The sequence below is a fragment of the Odontomachus brunneus genome, unplaced genomic scaffold (assembly GCF_010583005.1).
Source record: "Odontomachus brunneus isolate Ranch 3 - 2012 unplaced genomic scaffold, Obru_v1 Obru_scaffold_034, whole genome shotgun sequence".
NCBI classification, from domain to species: Eukaryota; Metazoa; Arthropoda; class Insecta; order Hymenoptera; family Formicidae; genus Odontomachus; species Odontomachus brunneus.
In genome coordinates this window covers 629,940-657,857 of record NW_022639484.1, presented here as the reverse complement: position 1 = coordinate 657,857, position 27,918 = coordinate 629,940, and the positions used below count along the sequence as shown (strand labels likewise).

The 27,918-nt window shown below is 38.6% G+C and overlaps 2 protein-coding genes across 7 annotated transcripts; one reads left to right on the top strand and one right to left on the bottom strand.

Moving 5' to 3' along the window:
• Nucleotides 1-79: 79 nt before the first annotated feature.
• On the bottom strand, nt 80-6,650 carry LOC116843646 (serine/threonine-protein kinase PLK4). 2 transcript variants are annotated; one of them, XM_032814214.1, is made up of 11 exons: nt 6,440-6,650; nt 6,252-6,347; nt 5,556-5,769; nt 5,351-5,463; nt 5,101-5,193; nt 4,748-5,029; nt 1,964-2,500; nt 1,488-1,793; nt 875-1,150; nt 615-797; nt 80-418 (listed from the first exon to the last, which is right to left on the bottom strand). In XM_032814214.1, the coding sequence occupies exons 1-11, from the start codon at nt 6,491-6,493 to the stop codon at nt 239-241; spliced, it is 2,334 nt and encodes a 777-aa protein (XP_032670105.1). In that variant the 5' UTR covers nt 6,494-6,650; the 3' UTR covers nt 80-238. The 2 variants fall into 2 exon arrangements, with proteins under 2 accessions (XP_032670105.1, XP_032670106.1); XM_032814215.1 differs by having other exon boundaries at nt 6,454-6,650.
• LOC116843644 lies at nt 3,363-27,918 on the top strand. 5 transcript variants are annotated; one of them, XM_032814211.1, is made up of 22 exons: nt 3,363-3,580; nt 8,629-8,849; nt 9,702-9,746; nt 10,541-11,630; nt 11,878-12,548; nt 12,909-13,408; nt 14,074-15,739; nt 15,852-16,755; nt 16,862-17,966; nt 18,177-18,458; nt 18,597-18,815; nt 18,895-19,050; nt 19,253-20,392; nt 20,483-20,841; nt 21,013-22,394; nt 23,071-23,255; nt 23,338-23,492; nt 23,688-24,862; nt 24,968-25,176; nt 25,311-26,324; nt 26,669-27,121; nt 27,301-27,918. In XM_032814211.1, the coding sequence occupies exons 2-22, from the start codon at nt 8,786-8,788 to the stop codon at nt 27,382-27,384; spliced, it is 12,858 nt and encodes a 4,285-aa protein (XP_032670102.1). In that variant the 5' UTR covers nt 3,363-3,580; nt 8,629-8,785; the 3' UTR covers nt 27,385-27,918. The 5 variants fall into 5 exon arrangements, with proteins under 5 accessions (XP_032670102.1, XP_032670103.1, XP_032670099.1 ...); XM_032814212.1 differs by lacking the exon at nt 3,363-3,580 and adding an exon at nt 8,145-8,313 and having other exon boundaries at nt 26,669-27,115; XM_032814208.1 differs by lacking the exon at nt 3,363-3,580 and adding an exon at nt 8,145-8,313.

The following is a 27,918-nucleotide window of genomic DNA, read 5'->3' as shown; positions in this document are numbered from 1 at the left end:
ACATATGCTAAAGTGTAAAAATATCTTTTTACATACAATGATTATAGTTTAAATCACAAGAACAACGAAGATAAGAATATAATTAGCGACTTTTTATTATTGTATACTTAGTAAATCCACTAAAAGAGTATGTTCTTAAGTTTGTATAAACTAATTTACAAATCTATAATAAGATTACGGTCCATACAGATGAATGCGATTTCTCAGTTGTACTATATAAAATATTAGATATTTTGAGCTACCGAATGCATTTGTGCCTTGGTTGAATAAGATATTTGATGACCGTCGGCAATTGAAGGAGTTTCTCGTGTACTGAATGCGGTACTTCTAAATTTTGCTGGTAGTGTTTATTGTATCGCATAACATCACCGTTATTGCTCTCATACATAATGTCTCCGCTATGATTCTGTGGACTTACCTGCAACAAGCCGCAATTAGTTAGTAGAGTACAACGTAATATAGAATTATCAACTAATAACTTATTATTAATAAGTTGTTAAGAATAAATTGAATAATAAACTATATAGTATAGAATGGTAAACTATATAGTAACTATATTTATAATGATAGATAATTAGAGATGATTAATGAATTACTTTTGCATAATGACTTACAATTAAAGCGGATCCATCCTTATAATCGATTCTAATGTCGCCAGATGTAAATTTCGTAGCAAAGCCGATACCTGGTACTGCTACCTTGTTTGTATTATTATTTGAACTATACATGGAATTCGTCTTGCGCGACCTGGAAGTTATCGTCGAAACGACGGAGCAAGAAGCTTCGAAAGATGGCAGCTAAAAAAAAATTCCACATTGAAAAGTCGGAAAACAAAATTTTTAAGTTTATATTAGAAATATTCTTTATTGCTTACGACGGGAGTGCTGTTTGTTCCATGTGAGATATTTTCTTTCCCCTGCAAGCAGGGAGCATCACTTAAGGCCGTAAGAGGCTTTCGTCCGATAATCACGGGGAAGCAAGAGTGACCAGTAGCCGTTTCTAAAGATGTCAAAGTGGATTCCAATAGCAAGCAATGTTGATAACATTCGGAATAATGCTCGTGATAATTTTCTAGATCAGCAGAAAACTCGCCTTCAACAAACGTATCGTTCCCCTTGATGATTTTTACGACGCCATTTTCTCGGACAATCTACAATATTTGTACAAATATAACAATTAAAAACGCAACGACATGAATTCTCAAAATAAAATAAAAATTGTTAAATTATACGAGGAAATATATATTATAGTATAAAAATCAAGATAGATAAAAAAAAAGATTAATCAAGTAAAATTATCTTCCTTGTGAGATTGTTACTTTCAGGAATAATTTGTCCAATTTTTTTTACTGCATTGCCATTATTTATCGTTTGAAAATTATCGGTCATGAAAATTCTATACTACTTTGACGTAATTATTTTATGTATTATCACAACATATATAAATAATATATGTAAAAGTTAGCGATATCAAAGGATCACGCGTACCTTCACTCCATTGTAGAAGTGTACTTGACAGTCGGGCTCTGGACCGTTCTCCATGAACAGGCACTTGGAGCGCTGAGTGTACAACGTCAACTTGGGAGTCTGTGCCCGAACCAATTTCACGAAAAGAAAAGCATACATGTACTTTCGATGATGGCATGCCGGTAGATTCTCATACGAATAAATACTATCGGCACCTCGGCTAGGCAACGGTGGCGGTTGCGAACCCACTTCTAGAGATACATCCAGTTTATAGAGGATAACTCGTAAACCATCACCTGATATTCTTGCGACTTCTTGGATTTTTTCCTGTAACATCCAAATTGTACAATATTTTATCTTTTAGCGATAATGTTTGTATTATTGTATACGAGATATACTTGGCACGTTATTACATTTCTTAATCTTGTTATACTTTTTTTTTCATAGAATATATTTTTTTATACACATTAGAACTATTATATTATTATTCTAAGTACCATGCCATTTCTACGCCTGATCAACTCGGTGCAAACTTCTCCATTGTCTAAAATAGTATGAATCGCATTCTTCGACCTGTGTCTAGTAGGTAGCAATCTATTGGTATTCAAGGGTGGGACTTTTAATTTTGTGTTTGCTCCCTCCGTAGTTGCTTCATAATTATGATTCTCTACGCTTTTATCCCTCCACCTGTGTCTTTCTACTTTCTGCTTGTTAGAGTCGTGCACGTCGTAATGTTCGTTCTGCGGAAACACCTTACGAGGCAATGGAATATGCTGCGATAAAAAGTCTTCCTTCGCGCAATAATTCGCATATTTTGCTCTGTAATTCGTATGCATTTTCACAATGGGCTCGGATAACGCCTCGCTTCTCACGCTGACCATAGGACCTTGTATCCTATCGTTTTGCATCATCGTAGACATTCTTTCTTCTGATCGAGATCGCATTCTCGGTCGACTATAGGAGGACAATGTTCTCCCGACTCCAGAATCCACCATGCCGTCAGGCAGGAAATCTTTGCTCATACCACCTCTTTCCTAAAAATAAATAAGTAAAACAAATAGTTAATTTAATAATATTTTCTTTATCGTTATTAAGTAAAATACTGCGACATGATAATCTACAATTGTTCATCATAAGAACTATAAACTGTAACCGAGACGGAAAACTTTATATATCGTGTTCTCTCGCTACAGAATACACATTAATAATTTTGTGAGTCCGTATGCCGTTTATATACACGAAGGTATTGGTGATTCCTTTTTCGAAATTATAATTTAGCGTTTCTGCGGTAATGATCCCAATAATATTGGATAAACGACTTAAAACTACCGCAGAAGAGTTACCGTGAAGACAGAGAAGCAAAACGTTGATTTGGCTTCCGGGGGAGAGCATTTCAAGTGAATCGATTACTTTTTAGTTATATTAAAATTACGAGCTCTTGGTTGACTAAAATTCGCCTAGTATTTCAAAGTCCAGAATAACAGAAAGAGTATTAAAAAAAAGAGACAACTCGACCTCAATAGTAGGCCTATTCTTTGTAACTGCACTGCTGAACTAGTGCAATATATTGAAGTGAGACAAATATACGTTTTCTCACGTTTTCTTCTTATTGCACTAGTTCAGCAGTGCAGCTATAAAAAACAGGTCTAGTGACTCTACAAACTGGTAGAGATCGACCAAAGGACAAGAAAAATGAGTTTGCATCTTAAGCTGCTACTAATCAGAACTTGAAGGAACATTTGAACTCGCGAGACTTCGCGAGGATTTCCGAAAATCAGCGAAATTAGAACGATCGCCAATGGACTATGTAATCAGAACTACGTAATAAGATCACGAGTAGGGATAGATCCCTGAATGACTTCTGTGAGCCAAGCAATCCTACAAATATTTCGTTCTCGAGCTTATCAATGAGCGTTAAAGATAGAAGAACGACTTTTGTGCGCGAATTTTATTTTAATGCATCTACATGTATAAACTTTAATATGTTGACATACTTATCGATGAGTGTGACTCGCTTATGATTTAATAGTTTAATAGAACAAAAGTGCTTCGCGGGTACTAAAATTTGATTGATTCCTTCGAGACTCGCCACCTTTGTTTGTCAATATTTCAAGGTAACGTCGACATAATTACTATCTAATTTCTTCATCATAAGCATATTTCTTGTGTAGATATTAAGTTTAGTTTAGTATAAGTACGTATAAGCTCGCAAACCGGCGCATACAACTTCGTAAGATATTTTACGAGTCGACAGCGAGAATGAAACAGTTATCCGTTGGGACAAATTTAAATCGAGCTCATATTTATTGTTGTAAGAACGAGAGGCTGTCGATCAATCATCGCCTTGTTATAGTCTTCGAAGGTAAGACCTTCACTAATGCGAAATATAAAATATCGTATTTATAATCTTTTTTTCTATAGAAGTTGAAACACAAACCAGCTTTTCTTTAATTATAAACAAAAATTGAGTTACCAGACAACACGGTCACTTCCTCGATTCCAACTTTTTTTAAATCTTAGATTGAGCGACTTTCGCGTGGTTCGATTTGCCGTATCTGGCATCCAACTTTAATGTAAAGATTTGAAATAGACGAAATTGAAGCAATATTGATATTATGTCATCACCGATTAAAAAACGCAGCAGTTTGATATACACGGTTGCAATATAAATACGCGGCAAAATATTCTTCATTGTTAATAGCTAGTATGTTTAAAATATATTCGAAATATTAAGGGGATGCTGGAGTTGATGACGAATTTGAACAATATCGATAATGCAGAGACGATCGTCACTAACATAATCATGCTATCCTTTTCGTATTTCTTGTATATACAGAACTTATATGAATGTATATTGCTTTGTTTTATCATATTCAACGGAAAACCTAACTATATATAGTATAGATTTCTACACTATGTGTAAAAATCTTTTTGCAAACTTTTTCGATATTTTTAAATTTCCAAATGCAGATGCAAAGGTAGAGCAATGTTCTTCACAATTTTTCTACTTGGAGCATCCACACTTTCAGTATATACAAGCTGCAGAACTTTTGGATTAGACAAATATTACGCTGACAGCTTGAGATTTTACATTAAAAATTTTTTGTTCGTTTATCGAGCAATGCTCCTATTTATCTTTGCACGTATTTTCATTGCGTAAAAGCATTTGTAATTCTGTGTAACCAATACGACGTAAACTTTGTAGAAAAATACCAATGCTCTGTCGGTAAAGTTTTCAGCTTCAGCATCCCCTTAAGTATGCTTGATATATTATTACTTACGCTATGCAGTCTATTCTTCTCTATACTAGTTATGAATGGGTGCTTGGTGATATCCCGCAAGCGTATCCTGTCCTTCGGATTTTTCTTCAGTAATTTATCTATCAAATCCTTCGCGTTTTCCGACAAATGAGGTGGCATCACATAATCGGCCATGACCACGCGAGTTAAAGTACTTTTGACAGCGTCAGTGTCAAAAGGAGGTGTGCCTACCAACAAAGTGTACAACATACATCCTAAGCTCCAGACATCCGCTTCCGGCCCGTGCGAAGATCTTGTCGCAACCTGGAAATATTCCAAATGTCATGCAATCTTTGCAATTTTGCACTCAAGCGATTTTCGCAAACAATACTTACTTCGGGTGAAATGTAGTTTGGCGTGCCACACATAGTCAAGTGCTTTTCATCCGGTGTATTCAGTTGAGTAGCTAATCCGAAATCCGCGATTTTCTGTAAGCATAAAAAGTGAAAAATATGTTTATCCCAACATCTTTATATAATCGAATTTTTCAAATAAAAATTTCTTTTTTTTAAGAAGACTTTCTCTCTTTCAATATATTTGAAATTGTCTGTATAATTTATCTTATTTCATACATATTCTACATACCACTTGCATATCTCTAGTCAAAAGTAAATTAGCTAATGACATATCTCTGTGAAGTATCTGGTGAGAGTGTAGGTAAAGCAAGCCTTGTACAACTTGTCTGATTATGCGAGCAGCTAAAAACAATACAATTTATTTTATTGTAATAAGATATAATACTAGATATTTATGATATACTATAATTTATATATGTAAATTATTTACATACCATGTTCTTCAGGTAAAGGCTTGGAGCCTTGAGCTTTGAGGAAGTGTTGGAGTTCCCCATTATGACACAATTCTAAGACTAAGTATACATAGTTTGCATCTTCGAAACATGTGTATAATTCCAATATAGATGGATGTTTTAAGCGCCAGTGAATATTTACTTCTTGATTTACTCTACCCACCATCCCAGCAGCTTGCATCATCTTCTTGTCGATCTATAAAGATAAAAAGATAAACTAGACATGAACCATCTATTTTGTTTCAATAATTAACTTGGTTCTCATATATTATCTGTATAAGTGGTTTTTGAATAGATTTTATTTCGTGCAAGCTATATTACTTGTTTATTAACATTAGAAATGATTATAGAATGAAGCAATGGTACAATATAATTAAAATAAATCTAACTTGCTGATTACATATTCAAGCAAAAATAACAAAAATAGCAAAAACTCTCTAAATATTACAACCTCAAGAATTGATATTGGCCTAAATGTTGTTTATCCAATATCTCTCAAATCTTGCCTAATAAATAAGATTGTAATCGTGTTTCAAGCTGCAATCGTTTGAAAAAATTTAAGTCACTAAAGGCGATACACAGGCCCATAATGACCCAAATGTAACCAGATGCAGTTGTAGCATCCTCATTGCAGCGAGAAATGCTCGATTAATTAAACATAGAAAAAAAATGTGTTACCATTTTGATCGCGACATCCGTGTTGCTGCGGAGACATTTCGCCCGGTAGACGCAGCCGTAGCCTCCCTTACCCAGCAAATTCAACACTTTGTATTCCTGAAATGGAAAGGGGAGATTTGTTTGGCTGGTGGCGCGTCATATGGCAACAGGAGGGTGGCGCAACATGCAGTGAAATTCAAAAACCTAACCTCAATCTGCTCACCGAAGCCTGTCGAGGGCGCCGGCATGATCCGGGGCTTCATGCCGCGCTGGATCGTTTGACGAACGTCGATGGGCACTTATCACTCGCGCTACCGGTCGTCCTATTACACAAAATGAGTGCCGACGGCACACATCCGCACGATATTTTATTCAGGAAATCGTAAATAGAAACGACATGACGCGCCCGCCATAACAAAACTGACGGATCTCTCGATGACAATAAGAGCCATCTACGGTAAAACGTTGCAATTAGTCGTCGCGCTTCGAGATATCGATTGTATCGCTAATGTATTTTGAATGCGCTCCTGTGTTCATTGCTAATAGAATATTTGTTGAAAATCTATGGCTCATGTTATGTATATTATAGATTTTTAATACACTAACAATGAATATCAAAACGCAGCCTTTGTATTCTTGTCACACTAATTACTTCTGTCCATAAACAAGTAGAAAGGATGCGCACACACAATAAAAGAACCGTACGTGTGACCTCAACAACGTATGTCCGATATTCAAACGGCTGACTCACACAACAGCTGAATCATTCACGGTTTTCTTGTTGTGTGTGTATTCCTTTTTTGTTTTCAAATGGAACCGGGTTTTTATTCTGGCTTTTTCATTTTGAAAATATAATCACTGATTATATTTCCTAGACACTCTACTGTTAACGAGTAATAAAAATTGTCCAGCATGTCTCAAATATATAATATAAACTTTTTCTTTCTGTAATGTCAACTTAATCTTTATGCGGATTAGTTGTATTTTTAACGCAGTCAGGTAAAATTGCCAGAGTAAAGATATTTTTTGAAAATGTTTAAAGTACATCAAGTACTACAGTCTTTTGATTTTCATCAAAATAATATTGAATACGAATGAAATTCGTATTCACTATTGTAGATATAACAAAAAAGTATAAATTTTGTTTGATATACAAAACAAGTGACTTCGGACTTTAATCCCGCTTACTAGAATAAGAGTTAAATAGACCACATGTTGCGCGAGTTGATGTATCGTGTGATCAATTAAATATCAATGCTAAAAGTTAAGGGAGTTTAATTTTTCATTTTTTTTTTTTATTACTCTTTTACGGCTTGAATTTTCTTACTTTTATTACATTTTCTCACTTTGTATTATGTGTACATGAGAAATGTGTGAATTTTATTAATATTATATATACATAATATGCAAGCATTAATATATAATTATAAAATATCTCAACGTGCGACAAATCGGTTAATCCGAATTGTAAAATTACTTAAACAATTCCATAAGCTTGCTTCAATTCAAATATAGATCAACGGTTAAAAAACTTTTCCAACTTTTTTTTGCAAGAGTAGCCGAATAATCTGCGCTCAATTTATCTCGTTATACGTGACGATCGTAGTTGACGTTATTCTGAACAATGTCGATCGATACAACCGCGACTAATTCAGACTACTCTACTAATTTTAAATAAAGAGGTAACTCTAGTCCGGATAAAAAGATACTTTCTCCCTACTCTACAACAGAATGTCGTGAAACAGTCCGAAAATGATTCCATGAGACTCATCTCATTGCTTTCTTCGACACGAGAACGGTTATTTAGGAAGGATAAGATTTCAGCTAACAGAGTTGGATGTTATCTTATCAAACGAAGGGACCTCTGACCGCGCGCAAACACAAAGACTCATCGGGAGACCTTTAGCACCGATCTCTTCCCTCGCCGTTCGGCCATTCGTCGGTTGACAGGCCGAACGGAAGCACTTATTTAGTTGACGCCACACACTCTCTCTTCGCCTCCAATCAAGCGAGCCGCCGATCCGCACCCCGGTTTATCTCCGACGCCCGGGTGGTTATCGCGGATATTTTCAACTCGTGAAAGGTAGCGTTCGGTCGTGAGTAACAACGAATCTCTCTGTAGATCTTCATAAGATTCGTGCGATATAAATCTCCGTAAAACTGCAAATAGACTCAACGTAGCTCGAGAGTGTGGCAAAAGTGAAAAGAGAAGTTGAAGAAATTTCTTGTCATCGATTAAGAAGAATAGAATTGTAGTAATATTAATTATACACACACACAGTACACACACACACACACACACACACACACACACACATAATTTGTCGCGAAAGTTTCATTTTTTGTGAATATCCGTCAATCAGTGCTAATTGATTACCATTGTCTATCATGTTGATAGGTTTTTATAAATCGGTGAAGCAGTGAATCGAAAATTCCCGACGGCTTGATGAACGTCGAGGGATGAGCAGTGCGGTGATAAAGACGCGTCGATCGTGGAATTGATCCGGGAGATCCCAAAAGTGGCAGGACTCGAGAGAGATCCTTGGAGCACAAAGATGAGCATGAGGGCGATATTGTTTCTTGCGCTTGTGTGCACGACGCTCACTGCCGTGCTAGGAGGTAATTATCGATAATTTCCGGTAGTTATTGCAGCGTCCGGTGTCTCATTAATTTATATGTTATTATTATCAAATACGATGCATTGTAACAGAATGCATCGCTGAGATTTTCGGCGTGAACATGCAGATGCGTATATGAAAAAGGACATAGTTGAATCTTCTAATTGCCATCAGTCTTGAAAAATAGAAAAGCACTTTCATCGCGCTCAAACAATAGATAATCGTTCTTTTACATTATATATGATTTTTACGTATATATTATATTTGATAATATTTATTTCACGATTTATAGTAAAATCTTTCGGATTATAATAAAAATTAGCCCGTGGTTGTATCGATTGACATTGTTGAGAATAACGTCAGCTACGATCTACTACGATTACGTAGTATGAAGTTTACGTATGATAAAATGATCGCAGATTATAGTATAAATGTAATATATTGTTTGTATTAAATAATACATTGTATCTTAAAAAAGTAATTAAAAATATAATATCGCAAATTAATAGTCTACAAATGTACATTAACATTCAAGAGTACATTAATAAAATATATATAAATAAGCAAGTTTGGTGTTTAAAATTATATTATACAAATTTATTTTTATTTCTTTTATTGATATCCCATACAGCACAAATCTTCAAAAGATGTTTTAAAGATGTTCTAAGAACATTCATCCTAAGAACGTTTCAGAATATTCTCTGAAGATTTTGTGCTATCTGAGATTATTGACATTTACTTTGATAAATTCGTTATTTAATTTGAATTATCCAGAAATTTCTTCTAAATATTTTAATACATTGAACATGTTTCACATCAATTTTACGATATTTTTTTTATCTTTGTTTCACAGAAATTACGAAGGACAGTACGTTGTGTGGTCGAACAAAATGCAAATGTAAGTGTTGGGACTTATACCTACAGATAAGTTTTAGCTAACGCTTGTCACATTTCGGAGTCCGCTTTCGGCTTAGGTTACATTTCCTGGGATTTCGTCGGTATTGTTTTCGTATCACCCCACACGCATATGTTCCAACGATACTACGTCACAACCTTGGAAAGAAAGAATAAAATGACTCGTGCTGAAAGAGCAAGAATTATATTGTTAAATCGACATATTCTTTACAAGAATCCTTAACATCGTACTTTTTAACGGCACAGTCTTAAATTTGTTTTTAATAAGCACAATTAATTTCAAAGGAAAACTACCTTATAAAAAAAAGTATCTTTTTCATTGCGTTATTTGTTGCATGCATCGAGAACATTTTAAAATAATAATAATTCGTTTTAATTATATATATGGAATTATATATTTGCTTTTATAACGCTCGAACAGGAATAATTACGACTCTAAGTCGTAGTACTCGTGCGTCTTATCGAAGTGAAGAATCTCGACTTTTCTTTTTTAAATGCAAATATTTGAACTTCGAACGCAGACTTACGTAAATATGAATAACGGAATACGATAAAAAACATATTATTTGCGAATCTAACGATTTGCGATTCAGCGTGTGATGTATTAAAATTAGATTACTTTATATGATTTCTTTGAAATCGATATTTCTTTATGACACACGATTACGCATTGACGCATACACATTGATATAATAGTACTGTAAACAATATACGTTTCACAATATTTTACGTCTATAAATTTTATCATACATCTATGAAATTTTTTCCCTCTTCCAGTGCCGCTGGAGCGGAAGTTCAAGTATCTAGAAGGCGTAAATTATTTGTACGCATACTCCGTGGACGTGAACACGAATCTGGGCTATCGACCATTGCCCTTTCATTCTAAAACTGATTCTGCCCTATACATCGATGCCACTCTATTAGTGTACTTCACCAGCCTTTGCGAGGGCACGCTGAGGATCCTGAACGCCAGCGTCAGCCACGATCGCAGCACATACCACGCCGAATTTCCTGATCGCGCAGGGTCTGAATTCAAGGCCAGCCTTGAGCGTTTCGCGCTTAGGTTCGCCTTTGACGATGGCGTGATTCATGAACTGTGCCCGGACCCTCACGAGCCGGTCTGGGCATTAAACTTGAAGCGCGGTGTGTTGTCGATGCTGCAGAACAACATGAAGCGCTTCGATGTGGACCACCAAGTGGAAGAGACGGATGTGTACGGCATCTGTGATACGAAGTATCACTTGTACGAGGCGTTGCGGACCAGTCTGATCGTGAAGAAAAGCAAGAACTTAGCCGACTGCCAATACGGATCCAAATACTTCTCCGTCGTGCAATCGAATCCTTACAGAAGCCCGCGACGGCAACAGGGTCAGAACGGATTGCTGAAGTCTCACAGCGAGTGCGACATTACTATCGATCACAATGTGTACGCGAGAGTGGTCTGCGAAGAGGTGCGGCAGATGCAGCCGCTTTCGAACGGCCACAAAGCCGGTGCCAAAACCGAGACGAAAATGACGCTCCAGTTAATCCAGGAGACGACGGATACAAGTTTTCTTCATGAGTTCGACGAGTACGAGAATCGTGACGATGACGATAAAGATGAAGATAATCTCATCGGAGGCACTCCTCATATCAAGAGAACCACGTTGCTGTACGATCATACAAAGACGTTGAAGACCATGCATGGCGAGCTGCGGACCTCGCGGGATCTATTGAAGACTATGTGCAGACTCGCGACGAATACCGATGAGCTGCAACAGAGATTCTCCGAGACGTTTACGAATTTCGTTCATTCGGCTCGCTTTCTGAATTATCCCTCGTTGTTGCAGCTGTTTACAAGAGCCAATAGCATCTGCAGGGGTGGAAAGTATGTAGCTGCCGCGCCTTATTCAATAATTATTTGTCATATTATAATTTTATTATCAATGATAATAATATGTATAATGTATCGTCAAACAGGAGAGAGAAATATCGATAAAAATTTCTCTCTTTAATTTCTATTAAAATTTGGCAAACATTTCATTAGTTTTTCACGCGATCGATTTGTAATTTTCAGTAATTGAAATCTTCGTATGTTCGTTGTGTTCGTTGATCTTTTCTTATTTATTCATCAGGAATCACATCCTCGCGGCATTGCCGTATCTGAACAGCAACGCCGCGGTGAACGTAATGAGAGATCTGATAATGAAGAAATACGTCAATCAAGCGACTATCGACGATTGGATCATCACGTTCGCTCTACTCCCGCAACCAGATCGCGAAACCATTAAAACCCTGTCGCAGTTCCTGAACTTCCAGCATCAAATCCCTCATGCTCAGTTCATCCTCAGCTACTCCACCATCATTCATACGTACTGCAGAAATAACGCTGACTGTATCGAACTGGAGCAAGTGAGCGCACTTTTGTCTCATCTTGAGGAGAAAATTTCCCAGGGTTGTACACCTCGAGTTCATTCTCTTCTCGAGACAAAAGAAACGCTGGAAGCTTTAAAAGCGACCGGCAATATGGGACTCGAAACAAAAAGCCTGCGACTGCAGCTGAAGAAATGTATAGATGACACCGGTGGATTTTTACCGATAGAAATTCGCGTCGCTGCTATCGACGCTCATCGCAGACTACCATCCTGTGAGGAGACTCGAGATGAATTCTTCCTCGACTATTACCGCAACATAACGCTGGACACGGAAATTCGTATTGCCTCTTACTTGCAGGTGATGCGTTGTCCCGATTATAACGTCATCAAGACCATCAAGCATGCTCTCAAGGTAGAGGAAGTCAATCAAGGTTCGTACATTATTACTTTTAAGAAATTAATTATATCAATCGAATCATATTTATTATTCGAACATTCATTATATCGACCATATTTTTATAACGTTTTAATATACTAGAGTTTATAATATAGAAGAATTAAGAAAGAATTAAATTTTGAAATAATTTGTTTATAATATAGAAGAATTAAGAAAGAATTAAATTTTGAAAAATTTATGTTTCAAATCTACTTTAATAACTCTGATTGAAATTCATTTAAAAGAATCTTGATTCATATCGTGTTTGCTTTTAGCTTCTAGACTAGTCTCAGTCAAAATATATAAATTTCCAGCGCTTCTTTGATTAATAATTTTTTCTTCTAATTATTTGCAGTCGGTACTTTTGTATGGAGCCATTTGACAAATCTCTTCAGTTCATCCTCGCCTACTAAAATTGAGATTCAAAGTCTGCTAACAGACAGGGATTTCAGTAAAAAGTTCAACAACGATATCAGAAAGTTCTCGCGTAATTACGACGGCTCTTTCTTCTCCGAGGAATATAATATCGGTGCGAATTATCAGACGAATTTGATCTTCTCGCCGAAATCGTACATGCCGCGGTCGCTTATGTTCAATGTAACCACCGATGTCTTCGGTCAGTCTGTGAATCTGTTTGAAATCACGGCGCGAATGGAAGGTCTCGAGTTTTATGCGGAGAATCTCTTCGGTCCGGATGGCATTTACAGTAACGAGAAGATCTCCAGTTATATTCGAGACTTCCTCAGACATTTCCGATCAGCGCCGGAGAGCGAAAATTACTGGCACGGCGTGAAACAGCTACCTAACGTCATCGATAACAATTTCGAACATCCGAAAGTCAGCTTCGGCTATAAGGTAACGGAGAAACAAATCAAGTAAAAATATGATCATTAATTACGTAAAATATCTAAACTTAAGACTTCTGACTACGCTTCGCGAAATTTTTGATTGATGATATCAGAAACGAATGCATGCCCAAAATTCCTTCAAAATACGTCGAAATAAAAAGATATATCCAAAAAATGACAATCTATTAACTACACCTCTAAAATACTCCGAATATTTTCATTTTATTTTAACAAGCAAACCGTAAACTTAACATGAATGCGATTTTCTTTTGTAACTTATATTTACTTATTATTTTGTCACGTTAATTTTACTGTCATTTGTTGATCGTTAGACCAACAGAAAAATGTACGGAGTATTTTAGAGAATGGTTAATCGATTGCAAGTGTAATTTTTTTAATATATCTTTTTATTTCGACATACTTTGAAGAAATTTTGCGCATGCATTTCCTCTTCTGACGTCATAAGTCAAGATAGCCGCGACAAGTAGTCAGAAGTCTTAATTCTATTGCTAACAGAAAAAAGATATCCACTCGGTAATAAGACATAAACGTATCGCAGAATGGAACTATCTTATAACGTGGATTTCGATAATCTACAGACTGAAGATATAATTTTTCTTATATACGCGTTTATTGCTTAATCATAATAATATACTCCGTTCTGTCTAATAGATATTCGGCAATGAGTTGAAGTTTACGATGCTCGACGGCGACGAGCAAGTGAAAACCGCGCTCGCGCATTTCAATCCATGGCAGAAATTAAAGGAATTCTTAGCTATGCGAGAAATCCTCTACGAAAGGACCACGATGTTTCTGGATTCCTCGTTCGTCGTGCCGACAGGATCTGGTCTGCCGATTCGTTTGGACGTCGCCGGTTCCGCGGCTTGCAATCTCAAGATCTCGAAAACAATGAAGGATGATCGTCTCCTCTCCGAGTTCGAACTCACTGGCAATATCGCTTCCAGTGTAAGCGTCGATACAGTGGGAACAATGACGGTAGACGCTTTCTACAAATCCGCTGGACTTAGGCTGCGAACAAATCTCTATTCCTCCGGTGCTGTGCAGATTCATCTAAATTTGAACGGCACTCGTTTGGTGCGCGTGAGTCTGGGTTTGCCGAGTCGCAAGATAGAGTTGCTTTCGATACTCTCGGACGTTGCTCTGATCAAAGGTAACGGCGCCGAAATCGAGGAGAAGCCGTTGGGTGTGTTGGTAGCTGGTCAGAATCAAAAGAAATTACGATACCCCACGACTATGCTTCAGAACATTATTAGCAATACTACCTGCACCTGGACCGCGTTGGATAGACTGATAGGCTTAAAGATGTGTACTGACTATCAATTCTCCAACGTGACGAAGAATCCTCAGGCGCCCTACTTTATCTTAACCGGACTCACGCTCTTCAAAGTTTCGTTGAACAAAGCGGATCCAACGGCAAAGAACTACGTTTTTGAGTATAGTTGGAATAAAACCGAGAAACACAGCATATTCAGGCTGATGTTCGACACACCTGGTTCACAAGTGAACAGAAAATTGAGCGCTACCGTCACTTTTGACATAATAAATAATAACGTTAGCGTTCTACTGCATTCGACTGGAAATTCTTTGGTCGCTAAAGGCACATATAAGAATTCTGAAGATGAGACTTTTCTAGACGTCGGTTTCGATATCAATGGCACAAAACACTTGGACGCCAGTTTGGGATATACGAGAACAAAACTGAATAACGGCTATGCCTATGATCCCAGAGTTTATTTAACTATCAACAGCGAACGTGTTGCTGCCATTTCAGGTTCTGTCAGAGACGTACAGAAAAACAACGCCTCTCAGATTGACGTAAACCTGATTTTTCAAACCAAGCGAGTCTGGAGTAATCTGTCCGGCTACATCCTCACGCGAAATATCAGTGTAACCTGGGATTTGAAGTTGGAGTATCAGCTGCAGCGAATGCCGAAGAAGGAATACTTGACCGTACAAGGCAAACTCTTGAATCGCTCTTCGAAAACGCTCGCGCACAAAGCGGTCGAAATGAGCATTACTGCTACCGCTTATCCGCAACTCAATACCATGATGAACGCCTCGTACCAGCAAGCACTTGGCCATTTAGAGTTGCAAGCGGAGATGAATCTCAAACCGAATCTCAAAAACGATTACGACAAGCTTAAGGCGAAGTTTATCGTCTCCTACTTGAAAATGTACTTCCAGGACGAGGGTACAAAGGTGAACGCACTGATAGCCGTCACGAAATCTACGAAGAACATAGATATCAAAGTAGGAGTCAATCACTACAGACTCGGTACCGAGTCAAAGACCAGTTTTATCATAGGATACGCACCAGGTAAGAAGTAAAGTTCGTAGTTCTTAGTAGAAAAAGACACAATTAAAGATAACGCAATGTGTTTATTTGAATCGAAGAACACTGAATCGGACGCACGATTTTCTCTTTGCAGGCAAAGAAATCAATCTACTCGTCAGTTTCATCATGCCGCGTGGTAAACTATTCTCTATAGAAGGCCACACGAACCTGACGATCCCCCATTATAATTCAATGTTGATGAACGTGCGCATCAGCGAGCGATCCCGACACGAGTACGAGCTGGATTTCTCCGGCACTTGGTTTAGCGGCCACAACATCACCGCGCGTGGCGCTTATTCCGACCGGTCGGTCGCTGCCGTGATGAACCACCATCTCAAGATGGTCCTCAAATCGCCGAGCTTCGCTAATCTGATCCTGCTCAACTGTCACCTGTATCAGGACCACAGCGATCTCAAAATCATTTTGTACGCCGAGCAGCCGGACTTCGACAAGTATGCTTTCATGTTGAATCATACAGTGCTATCGGAGACCAGTCTGATGTCCTACGTCGAAGCTAGATATCGGGGCAATGTATACTCAATGACGACGAACGTCGACACTACACGGGAAATCCGACTAGAACTGCACATGGACAAATGGCGAGACGTGCACTTAACTTTGACCGGCATCAACGAGAAAGATCGGCAGGAGTACGCAGCAGAAGTCAAGTGGGACGCTAACAGGGATCCCGCGTTGAAAGTTGGAACAATGTTACAATTAAACAGGGTTTACCTGGTAGACGATTTATCCGGGGTCCAACGCAGCGTTATAGTAATGTTGACCTATCCTGGTCGGCTCGTAACCGGATCGTGTAATTTGGTGATACGCAGCCCGCATAGCTACCTACTGGACGTCATTCTAGACTGGGATCCAGAGAAACAGATCAAGGCGTCGATCAACGTAGACTACAATATAGAATCGGAAATTACGTCTATGAAGTTGGAATCCCAGCTGCTAACTCCTTTCGAACAGTGGAAAAAGACAGCCTTGAACGCAAAGTGAGTAGGCATTAATTCGATAACTTGATTTCTCTGAAGCGCTATTATAATGATCAAAGTATCTTTAGTTTCAACTGCAACATTTAAATTCTATTTTTGTCCACAGATACGTACAATGGCCAGACAGAATTTCAGCCAGCAGTAGCGCTTACTGGAAAGACTCTCAGCATGTGACGGGGGAGTTCTACGGGAGCACAAGTAACCATGACGATCTGAAAGAATGGGTGGCAAACTGCGGTTTGGCCAGTACCGTTCACTCTTTTACATGGGTGACCGTGAACGTAACGCACAAAATTCTGCGTTCAGAAACGGTGGACAGTTACGTGCTCATTAAGTACAATCCCGACAAGACGATCGACGCGCGCAGTATTTGGCATCTGGACAAGCAATCGGACGACGTGTTCAACTTGACCGGCAACCTACACCTCTACACGCCTTTCGCAAACTATCTCAAAAGCGAGTTCAAGTGTCAACTGCGCATCATGTCCAGCTGGATGTTTCTTGGCGCAACCAATCTTGACTTGGACAAACGCAAGTACACCGGCCGCCTAATCGGCGATCTCGTGCGCTGGAAGGAATCCAAGGTGGAATTCAACGTCACGACACCGTTGGAGAAGTTCGCCTTCGTGCGAGGCAGATTCGGGCTATCGGAAAGCAACCATCACGTGGTAGCGATGATAGTCACCCCGAACGGTCCGCTCGGCGTCGAGGCTCTGTTCCAGCTCTTCACGTCCGTTTATGACTTTAATGTGAAATTCATGGTGGCTACGCCGATCGACGTCCTGCAGAAGGCCTTCGCAGTGGCTAAGCTGAATTCACGTGAAGCAGACTTCCGACTCGGCTATAACAACATCACGGCAGGCTTCCTTGGGACTTGGCGTTATAACAATGTCACCGACTTTGATTATAGTTACATAGTGCTCACGCCGCTCGAGGGTCTGCAAGAGTGCGGCGTGATCGCCAAGCTGGTCGTGGTGCACACGGAACCTAATGACGTGCTGGACGTGAACACGGAGTTCTCAGTGAAGCTAGCAGACATTAAATTCGGTGTAAAGGTCAAGGGAGGGCCGAAACCCCCGCCCATTAAAATTCCGCTGAAGAAAGGTATTATAGTGCATACGACAGACCATTCTGAGTCTGATGAGTCGCAGGAGGAAGAAGAGGAGGAGGAAGACAACGAAGATTATTTCTTCTGGCGAGGAGAATTAGAGGTAACTCGAATAATCGGCACCCAAAAACTTAATCGTAGAAATGTCTGAATTAGAGAATTAATTTGTAGCGATTAACGACTTAAAATGTGAAAACGAATATTTATAGATGACGTAAGGATTAACTTAATATCGAGAATTGAAATTTGTAAGCGTGATTATTCACATTTTTAATATATCTCTGAATTAGATTATGTATTTTTTAATTTATAGATATGGCCTGTGTTAATAGAGGATATATCAGGTGAGGTGGACATCGATAGCGAAGGCAACACATACAAGATTCTAAGCACGATAAACTTACCACCCGGAAAAATTATCTTGGACGACAATTTCTTCCTAAAGGATGTCTTTCATGTAAAAAATGATCTACACGTTGACTTAACGTTCAGTAGTATCAAAGAGATAACATCACTGTGTGCTTTTGCGATCGATAGTCCTACCTACTTCATGGAAATGAGCTTAAACGTCAGAAAAAATAACACATGGATCGAGGTATATATGTATACATATAAGAGAGTAATATTTTTTTATATTAACGAGATTTATTTTTCCCATATATTGGAGAAACAAGGTACCGATAAAGTAGCGTGATAAAATAACACAAATGAATAAACATTTATTATCATGCAGAGCGGATTTCATGGAAATTACACGCGTCAAAGACGAGACACGGATGATAGAGACACCAATGCGATAATGCATTTCGTGAAATTCAACATTAAGACGCCGTTAGAGTTCCTCAAAGATCTCCGTACTGACACAGCCATAGAAATCGAAAACAATCGATACAAAGGTATGATAGAAATTCGTGGAGAACAACTGATCATCGATTTATACGGAAATGTTAAGGTAAGATTTACTAAAAATTTATGACTGAGTTTATTCGTGAATACGAAAATTAAACGAAGCTATTTCGTTTTCCACGTAGATAGAGAAAGCTCTACTGGATACTCTAATCTCGTGTGCAATCGATTCACCTATGATGAAAATACCGAAAACTACGATCGTGGCGAAAAAAGACTTCACTGGAGACCGAAAACAACTTAAATTTAACGCAAATATAGAAGAACCTGTATCGAAATACGTAAGTTTTCCAATAATAATTTTTTATTTCAAGATAGAGAATTTTATTTGAACAATAATAATCTAATTTTCCCACTAATTCCACCCATTAATTCGATAAGAATTATGGAAGTTGCACTCTAGAGTTCACAATTCACAAAAACTGAGTTATCGTTAATTAAACAAAGCATCTAATTAATTGAAATGCCACCGTCTTTCGTCAGACGTCCTTCGAGTGCGCCTGGCAAACAGAGGAGGATCTGGTGAGAATTTCTGCGAAGCTGAAAAGCTGGATAAAAGCCCTAAAATCACTCGAGACCGACGTGCTCTACAGCAACGCAATTCACGTAAACAACACCGCCAAGTTGAACGTCTGTGTGAAGCATCTCGACGAACAGGAGTATCAGTTGAACGGAAATCTAAACAACGGTAAAATTGATGCCGATTTGCATACACCGCTGTCGAAAGAGCCGCACTTCGAATTCCACGGAGACTTGATCAAGATCAGCGAGTCACTGTACAAAGTCAAAGGAGAACTAAAGAACCAGTTGCTCGCGAAATCCTATGACGTCGATAGTGTCATCGTCACACAGGATAATACTCTAACATCGATAGACATAACAGCCGAGCCAAAGAGCGCCAACACCGATAAAATCATCTTAAAACTGCAGAGGAAGAAATACAGTCTCGAATTTGATATGGATGGTGGATCTTTCAACAGTACTGTCGATGCGAACATAATCAACTCTTTAAATTGGGACGTGAGAGCACATACGAATATTCGGACAACTCGTGAGATCAACACATACAAATTGAGCACTTTCATGAACGTGCAGGTGAATGGCAATACCAGTCTGTACATTCATGGCGAGACACCCTGGAACGACAGCAGAATCCTGACGGTGAACGGTAATCTGATGCTGACCAACACGAGCGGCGACATTCGGTTGAGTCATCAATTGAACGACAATCGGTACCACGCGGCTGCTCAATGGACGCTGATCTATATGGTGGACATGTTCGCGAAACTGGTGACAGAATATGAGACCGCGGGATCGAACAGGAAGGACTTTGCTACTCATATATTCTTCAAGAACCCGGGCCGGTTGAACAGAAACTTCAATATAGGATTCGATCTGGACATCGATCGGAAAGCTTGGGAATTCGAGACGAACGCGTCCATAGGTTTCCGTAATCAAAAGAACGTCGACGCGGTGTTCATGATGAAATTGCCGCCCCCGAATGATGACAGTCATCGGTTCCTGATCAGTTATCACATGAGCAAAGAAAGTATGCAAGACATTTCTTACGTCGTGGGCTACAACACGAATCGGTCGAAAACAAATTACGTCTCGGACGGCTCGGTATGTATGAGATTTTCTCACGGTATAATTTCAAATATTGAGGCTCAAAATCATTTCCACGAATGCATCATAAAATTTTCCAAATTTCAGCTTCGAATGATTACCCCCGACATCAACGGGCACTTCCGAGTGACTTGGGGCTTGTTGCCAAGTCAGTCCGTGAACAACCTTTTCAACATCACCTTTGTTAAGAAGGAGATGGAGCTCAAGTATTCCCTCTATACACCGAAGTTCCTACAAGAGGAAACTCTCGTGCTGCTTTTCACTTATGACTATACGTCCAAGCAGATTTTGATCAATGCCGATTTGTTTTACCCGCCTAGGCAACAGATCGGCACCGCGAGGATATCCTACGAAAGTCTGATCAACGTTAACGGAACTCTAAACGGCACTCTGTCCGGACAACGCTTGTCGTACCTCGGCTGCAACTTTGTCGTGTTCACTACTTTGTAAGTTAATTCTTATTGAGATTTCTTTTCGCTATTAACACTTTCCAAAATTTTACTTTCTGTAAAAATAATCTTCTCTAAGACATGCAAAATTTTCAATAATTTTTAAGTAATTCTTATCGTTTCTTATATATTCTCTTATTACTGTCTTCTTCTTGTCAATGTTTGTAGGAAGCAGAATAAAAGATTCATCGAATTCTTCTGGACAAACAACACGGCCTTGATAAACTTAGATTACAGCTACCACAGCGAGCGACTTGATTCAAATCTAGAAGGTATCCTACACATAGAAGTTCCCTTGAATGCTCGTCATATAGGCCACATGACTTACGGCTACAAGAAACGTCCTCAAGTCACAACGGGCCACTCGACATTGTTGTACAACGATAAAAAGTTACTGTTTGCTCAATACCATTCGAAGAGTGAGTCCAGAGCCGGCTTCGAGAAGGATCACATTCAAATCACCATTGAGAACATTTACAAGCCCATAGGGCTCGTCTACGTGAATCAGTACGAGTACAGTGGCGGCAACGAAGGCACTAACTATCCTACTGTGGAGTTCAAACAAGTGAATATTTATAGACTCGATAACAGATCGGCTTTCAACGTCGCCGGCGAGTCCAAGATCAGGACAACTCACACCGGCCAAAATATTTATCTGAAGGCAATGCACTCGAACAGGACCATTCAATTTAAAACGGACTATCAAGTGTTGTCAGGCGAGTTTGATCAGTATACTTGGCTGAGTTTAGCGGAAGATGCCTGGGCGTCGTATCATGTAAACATTATGAATATGACAAGTGAATTCGTGGACAATCAGTTTATCATTCTCAACATTTCTTACCCACGACATAACTATACCTTGGAAGGCTCCTATAAGATCACTAACGACGAGGTCAATTCCGAGGCAAACTTACGATGGGAACGAAACGACGAAAAGTTGAAGAACGTCGGCGCGGGTTTCAATTGGACCAATGTTACTACCACGTCGATGAAGAGTCTGCAGCGAGCCGTACTGAGCTTCTGGCATCCTACGTTCGAGAAAGTCGTGACAATGAGGAGCGATTTGATGAAGAGAGACCAAAGAGACCTGTTGAACGTCATCTTCACCGTGGATTATTCCACCAACACTGATAAAATGTTGACGTTGTCCGCGCTGTTGAGAGATGAGAGCGATGAATCCGACAGAAAGTACCTTTACAAGATAATCGGCAATCATATTAACACTAAAATGGACCTTGATGTCGAAGGATTCGTCCACAGACATGGATTCGTGCTACTTGAAACGGTGAATCATGCGCGATACAAACGCGGTTATATGCCAGGGGAGACTGGTGAACTGATTAGCCGGATCGACCGAAATTCGAGGGAAATTCTTTTCCGCCGAGTGAACAACGAAGCAGTCAAGTACTTCAGGATCGGTTATTATCCGTCGCATCCCCGATACATCGTCAACGGTAGTATCATCGACACGCCGCAACTTAACGCTACTGGTGCCTTCTTCTTTGATCCGAGTGAGAAGCTTATCTGGTTGACGATGAATTACACACCCGGTAAGTGTAATAAGTGTATACAATTTTTTAGAACAATTTGTTTAGGAAATTTTTTATTAACATTAAGTTTATATATAGTAACATCAGGGGAAGTGACTCGTTGCTTATTATCGTTAAGTATATACAATTTTTTAGAACAATTTGATTAGGAAATTTTTTATTAACATTAAGTTTATATATAGTAACATCAGGGGAAGTGACTCGTTGCTTATTATCGTTAAGTATATACAATTTTTTAGAACAATTTGATTAGGAAATTTTTTATTAACATTAAGTTTATATATAGTAACATCAGGGGAAGTGACTCGTTGCTTATTATCGTTAATTTCCTTTTTCTCATTAGTAAAGTAATAACTTTTTTAAATACATAGAACGTACGCTAATGAATCGTAAAATAGAAAATAACAGATAAAAGAGAGTCTTTGAAACTTGGTGCAACAAGTAGTGAAAATTGTAACGACTCGTTACTTCTAAACGTTGATTCTCGCAACAACAATTAACACATATCAGATTAAAGACTGACTACTGACTTAAATTAAATTGATTACTGATAGATTATTGACTTAAAGAAGGTTAAAATACTAGACTAGAGAATCTAAAGGTAATGGCCAGAAGAGAATGGAGAATATTTTCCTTCGTCTTTTCTTATACCTCCGTAATATTTTCTCGTCTACAGACGCGATAGAAAGTCTAAGAATGTATGGTAATATTCCGGATGCTCGCAACGCAATATTCAACATCTGGAGGACATATGAGGATGATTTGACAATATCAGACATTTCCTTCTACCTGAAATTGAACCACTCGAGACTCATCACATCGACTTTGCGATGGCGGCCCGAACTCAAGAGCGACATTATTGTAACATAAATTCATTAATATCACTCATACTTGACACAATTTCGAGAAATTATTATGTTTAACTAGAATCCCATGCTTGCAGAATACTATGAAAACAGCTTTCAATGAGATGTGCAATGGTATAAATAATGACATCGATTATTGGAAACAATACATTAAAAGCGAAGTCTTTAGTGTTATCGCGGATGTTTGGGATGATGCTCAACAGGATATTTCAGGATTCCTCGACGATTGGAAGTAAGTACATGAGACATCTGTTATTAGATTATGTCACATACTTTCATCATACAAGTTCTACGAGAAGTTAGTAAAAAACAACCAAAATAATATAAAATTATAATGAGAAAAAATACTAAAATGAAATAATTATCTTTGTATATCATTCATTTAACCAATTTTATATACTCAATCTATGCTATTTCTCTCATATAGTGATCTAAAAACTCTCGAAGATGACTTCGAATATCTCAAGATGTACTTAAACGACTCGTACAACGCTAACGACTTCTATATTAAAGATGTCGTCGGTTTCGGTATATACCTCATCGACGAATTGTCTCTACGAAGTCACATCGAATCACTCCCCAATATATTGAACGAGATTCGAGAGATAATGGGTGAATCCGGTGAGGCGCTACGAAATTCTCTGGTTTGGCTCATCGAGACCTTCAAGAACGCTTATAATAAAGTCTCCGAGTTAATTGCTGCCGTATTGAGAGGCGATTCATTGTCGCAAGTGGCGAATGTAATTGAAAAGTTAATCGAAAAATATGACATGTTTATCAAGGACCTACACGTGTCTTTCATCAAGTACATCGAGAATCTGTGGAGTAGCTTCGCTTCGTCTCTCTCGCAACAATGGTATCATTTCCTGAAATGGATGGAACCGATGTTCATTCAGTTCGTTCATTATCTCGAAACAGCTACATGGAAAGCGAGCAAAGAGGTGCTGGACTTCTTGTATGACCGCAAGAAAGAGATCATTACGTCGCCTTACTTCGACCACTTCACTAACTTCACGCAAGACATCGACAAGGTCTATCGCGACGTCAAGGCGAACGATATAGTGACTAACATTAATAAATACTCGCGGGTTATAATACAGTTTCTGAAGGACCGTTACTTCGTCTACATGCCATTCGGCAAGGAGCTGAAGGACGTGGTCGACGATATCTTGTTGGAGCTGAAAGAATTGAAGAAGCTACCATCCACCAAATACGCCTTGGAGAAGCTTGATCAAGTGTACAACAAGATCAATTACATTTATGAATATTTCGAAGTTAAAACCAAGCTGGAAAATCTACTGCGACTTATACACTCTAAGATGATGGACATCAGTCAGACGGCGTTGCAGGCTGAAAGTCGTTACAGGGAAGCTAAGACCATGTTTATCTTCGATCCTAATCAGGGTTTGATGTGCTTAGAACAAAAACTACCGATGTCTTGGCATGCTTTCAATCAGACGCCCGAGTTCCACGAGATACCGGAGTTACGAGCAATAAGTGATGTCAAAGCGTACTTCGTCACCTCAAACACTACCTTTTGGGGCCTCTATTATCAGTATAAGCCCTACATGGACCTGTCGAATTGGTTACCGCCATTCAAAGGTTTATCTTATGATTATGAGAGTTTAACAATGTTTGAACTCGATATAATATTTCTCGTTGAGAAATTAATAATCAATTATTTGTAATGTACGTTGTGTGTTTTAGCGCAAGCTATGATCATTGGTTCTCAGCATTACGTCACTTTCGACGGCCGTTACTTTGATTTCGCTGGAAGTTGCACCTATTTATTAGCAAAGGATTTTGTGCACGATACTTTTGCTATTTTAGTGAAATATAATCAAGGCGAGGATATCACTCATCAAATTATAGTACTAATTGGAAATAATGCTATCGAGTTGGACCTCTTTAACGACGTTAGTAGAAAAGCTACAATTATGTTTTATATATATATATATATATATATATATATATATATATATATATATATAATGTAGAATAATCAATTATCTATTGAATTATATGTTAAAAGTATATATTCTTTTTTTAGACAACGAAACTAATTTCTCAAGAAGCGGGAACTACGACCAATCTGCAACTGCCTATTGAATTGGACCACGGCACAACGTACGTCTACCAAGAAGAGAACATGGTGATAGTGGAACGCAAAAACAATCAATTCCGCTTCGAGTGCAATTTCAAGTTCAATCTATGTACGCTGGAGCTATCAGGCTGGTATTACGGTAAAACCGCCGGTCTGCTCGGTACGATGAGCAATGAACAATTTGACGACCACTTGGCATCGAACGGTTTGATTATCAAAGATATCGACAGCTTCGCTCACAGCTGGTCTATTGACGGCTGCGCGAGCGACGTAACGAATCGCGTTAGCAGGACCATGGACCAGGACAGCGTGGTCTCTCTCTTTTGCGAGGACTTGTTCGTAAACAAAAGCTCAGAATTTGGCATTTGCTTCGGCGTAATCAATCCAAAAGAGTACACCAACATGTGCCTGAGTAGCTTCACTGAGGCCGAGGTGTGCACCGTGGCGATGTCATATATGCAAACGTGTATGTTCTACAATACGTATCTACGAATACCGGATCGGTGCACTACGTGTAGCATGATGGACGGCAGTCAGATAGCTGAAGGAAGATTCAAACGGCTGGAAAACGCCACGGTGCCGCAATCAACCGATGTGGTGTTCATCGTCGAGGCGAAGAGCTGCAACCGCGACATAAAGCTCAACAGCAGCATGGAGATGTTGATCACGCAGTTGAACAAGGAGCTAAATGACAAAGGTCTCATAGGTAATCGTTGGTCTCTGGTGGTCTTCGGTGGCGACGGTGTGTACGACCAACCCAGAAGCATCGTTCTCGACGGACAGATCTTTACCAAGAACGTGGGGCGCTTTATAGATTATTTTGATTATATGTCTATCGGCAGTGGCAGTCAGGACATCTTCGCCGCGATCGGCTTTGCTTCGCAACTCGTCTTCAGAGGTGGCGTGTCCAAAACTTTCATACTGATACCTTGTTCGCATTGCGAGTCGGAGAATCAGACGGTAAGTTTCTTCTTTTTCAGGCGTAGTCTTGTGAAATTTAATTGTTCTCGAATTCCTGTCTTAATACTTTGAGTACTTTTGCCGATTTCAACCGTTGATCGTGTTTGAATTATGTCGATTTCTTGAATTTTTGATGATTGTCTTTTAATTTCAGTCGAAATAATATCACGTGAATATTTGAATTTCCGTCTTTGATAATCCATCTTGACCACCATGATAATTTTTTCGAAATATTTCCGATACCCGCTTCTGCCTCGTATTTGAAATGTTTTCGATACCCTCTTCTGCATCATATTTTTTTTTCTTGATAATCAAATTTCGTCTTCATCGATCTTTCTTCTCAGCTGGATTATTCTGTAATACATCAAGTTCTACTGGAACACGATATCACCCTGCACATACTAATGGATGGTGATTTCGAATTTGATAAAGAGAAGATCAGTAAGATCTTCTATGGTTTAGATGCGACCAAGTCATATACTAAAAAAGACACGAGGATGCTAGTAGGCGACGTAGACTTGAGAAGGCAAGTGAAGCTCTCAAAAAACGCGTTGGGTTATTGTACTCCACTGTCCCTGGAGACAAATGGCACAATATTCAGTGGCGACAAGCTGCGTCAGTGGCACGAATCTGGCTCGAACAAAAAGTTTGCAAGCGTTTTCGCCAAAAGGGTCGCCCTAACGGCTACGCCTGACCAGTGCCAATTTTGTGAGTGCACTGCCGACAACAATGGTGTTACGCAAATGGAATGTATGCCTTGTATATATCCAACACCGGTGCACGTTGATTACGTAAGTGTACGTATCACTGAATGTCTCAAATTATATAAAATTTTAAACAAGTATTCAAAAGATTCGTTGATGAAAACTCTCAAGGTATAAATATTTTTTAAACACTTTTATGTGTGAACATGTATGTTTAAGTAGTATATCTGTCAGATATTTAATCGAATCATTTTTTTTTCATTATGTTACAGGAAACATTTGATCTTAACGAGACACTCTCGATGATGCCACCATTGGATGATGGAGATTACGGTCAAATCGATATAGACGACTGAAGCATAATTGCGTAAAAACGTAATTAGATGATAATAGTTAATCGCAGATATATTAGTCGTATTTATTTATATCGTATCTTAAAACCTAGTGCATACCTACCTCCTTTTCTCGATTTGTCTTGTAAGCATGTAGTATGGCTACACGTATCTTGTAAGCATGTAGTATAGCTAGAATTAGAAACTAATTGGAGACATAAATCTTTATAAATTTGCACGATCTTGTTTCCGAGTAATAATAGAAAATTTAACATAGAGTAGATTTTATAGAATTCATAACTAGTACTATGTATTTTGTCACACATCTCAAGTGTGAATACGACGATTATTATAAAAATATATCAATAATATACGACAATAAAAAACATATCAAAATAAAATGTAATTACGTTAATAATGTAGTATTACGATGTTCTTCAAGTATTCAAATCATTAGCATGCAGATGTGACATAAGAAATTATTTGTTGTCTAATATTTTGTTTGGAGAACTTGTAAACCGACTTTATGATAATAATAAACAAATGAATAGGAACGTA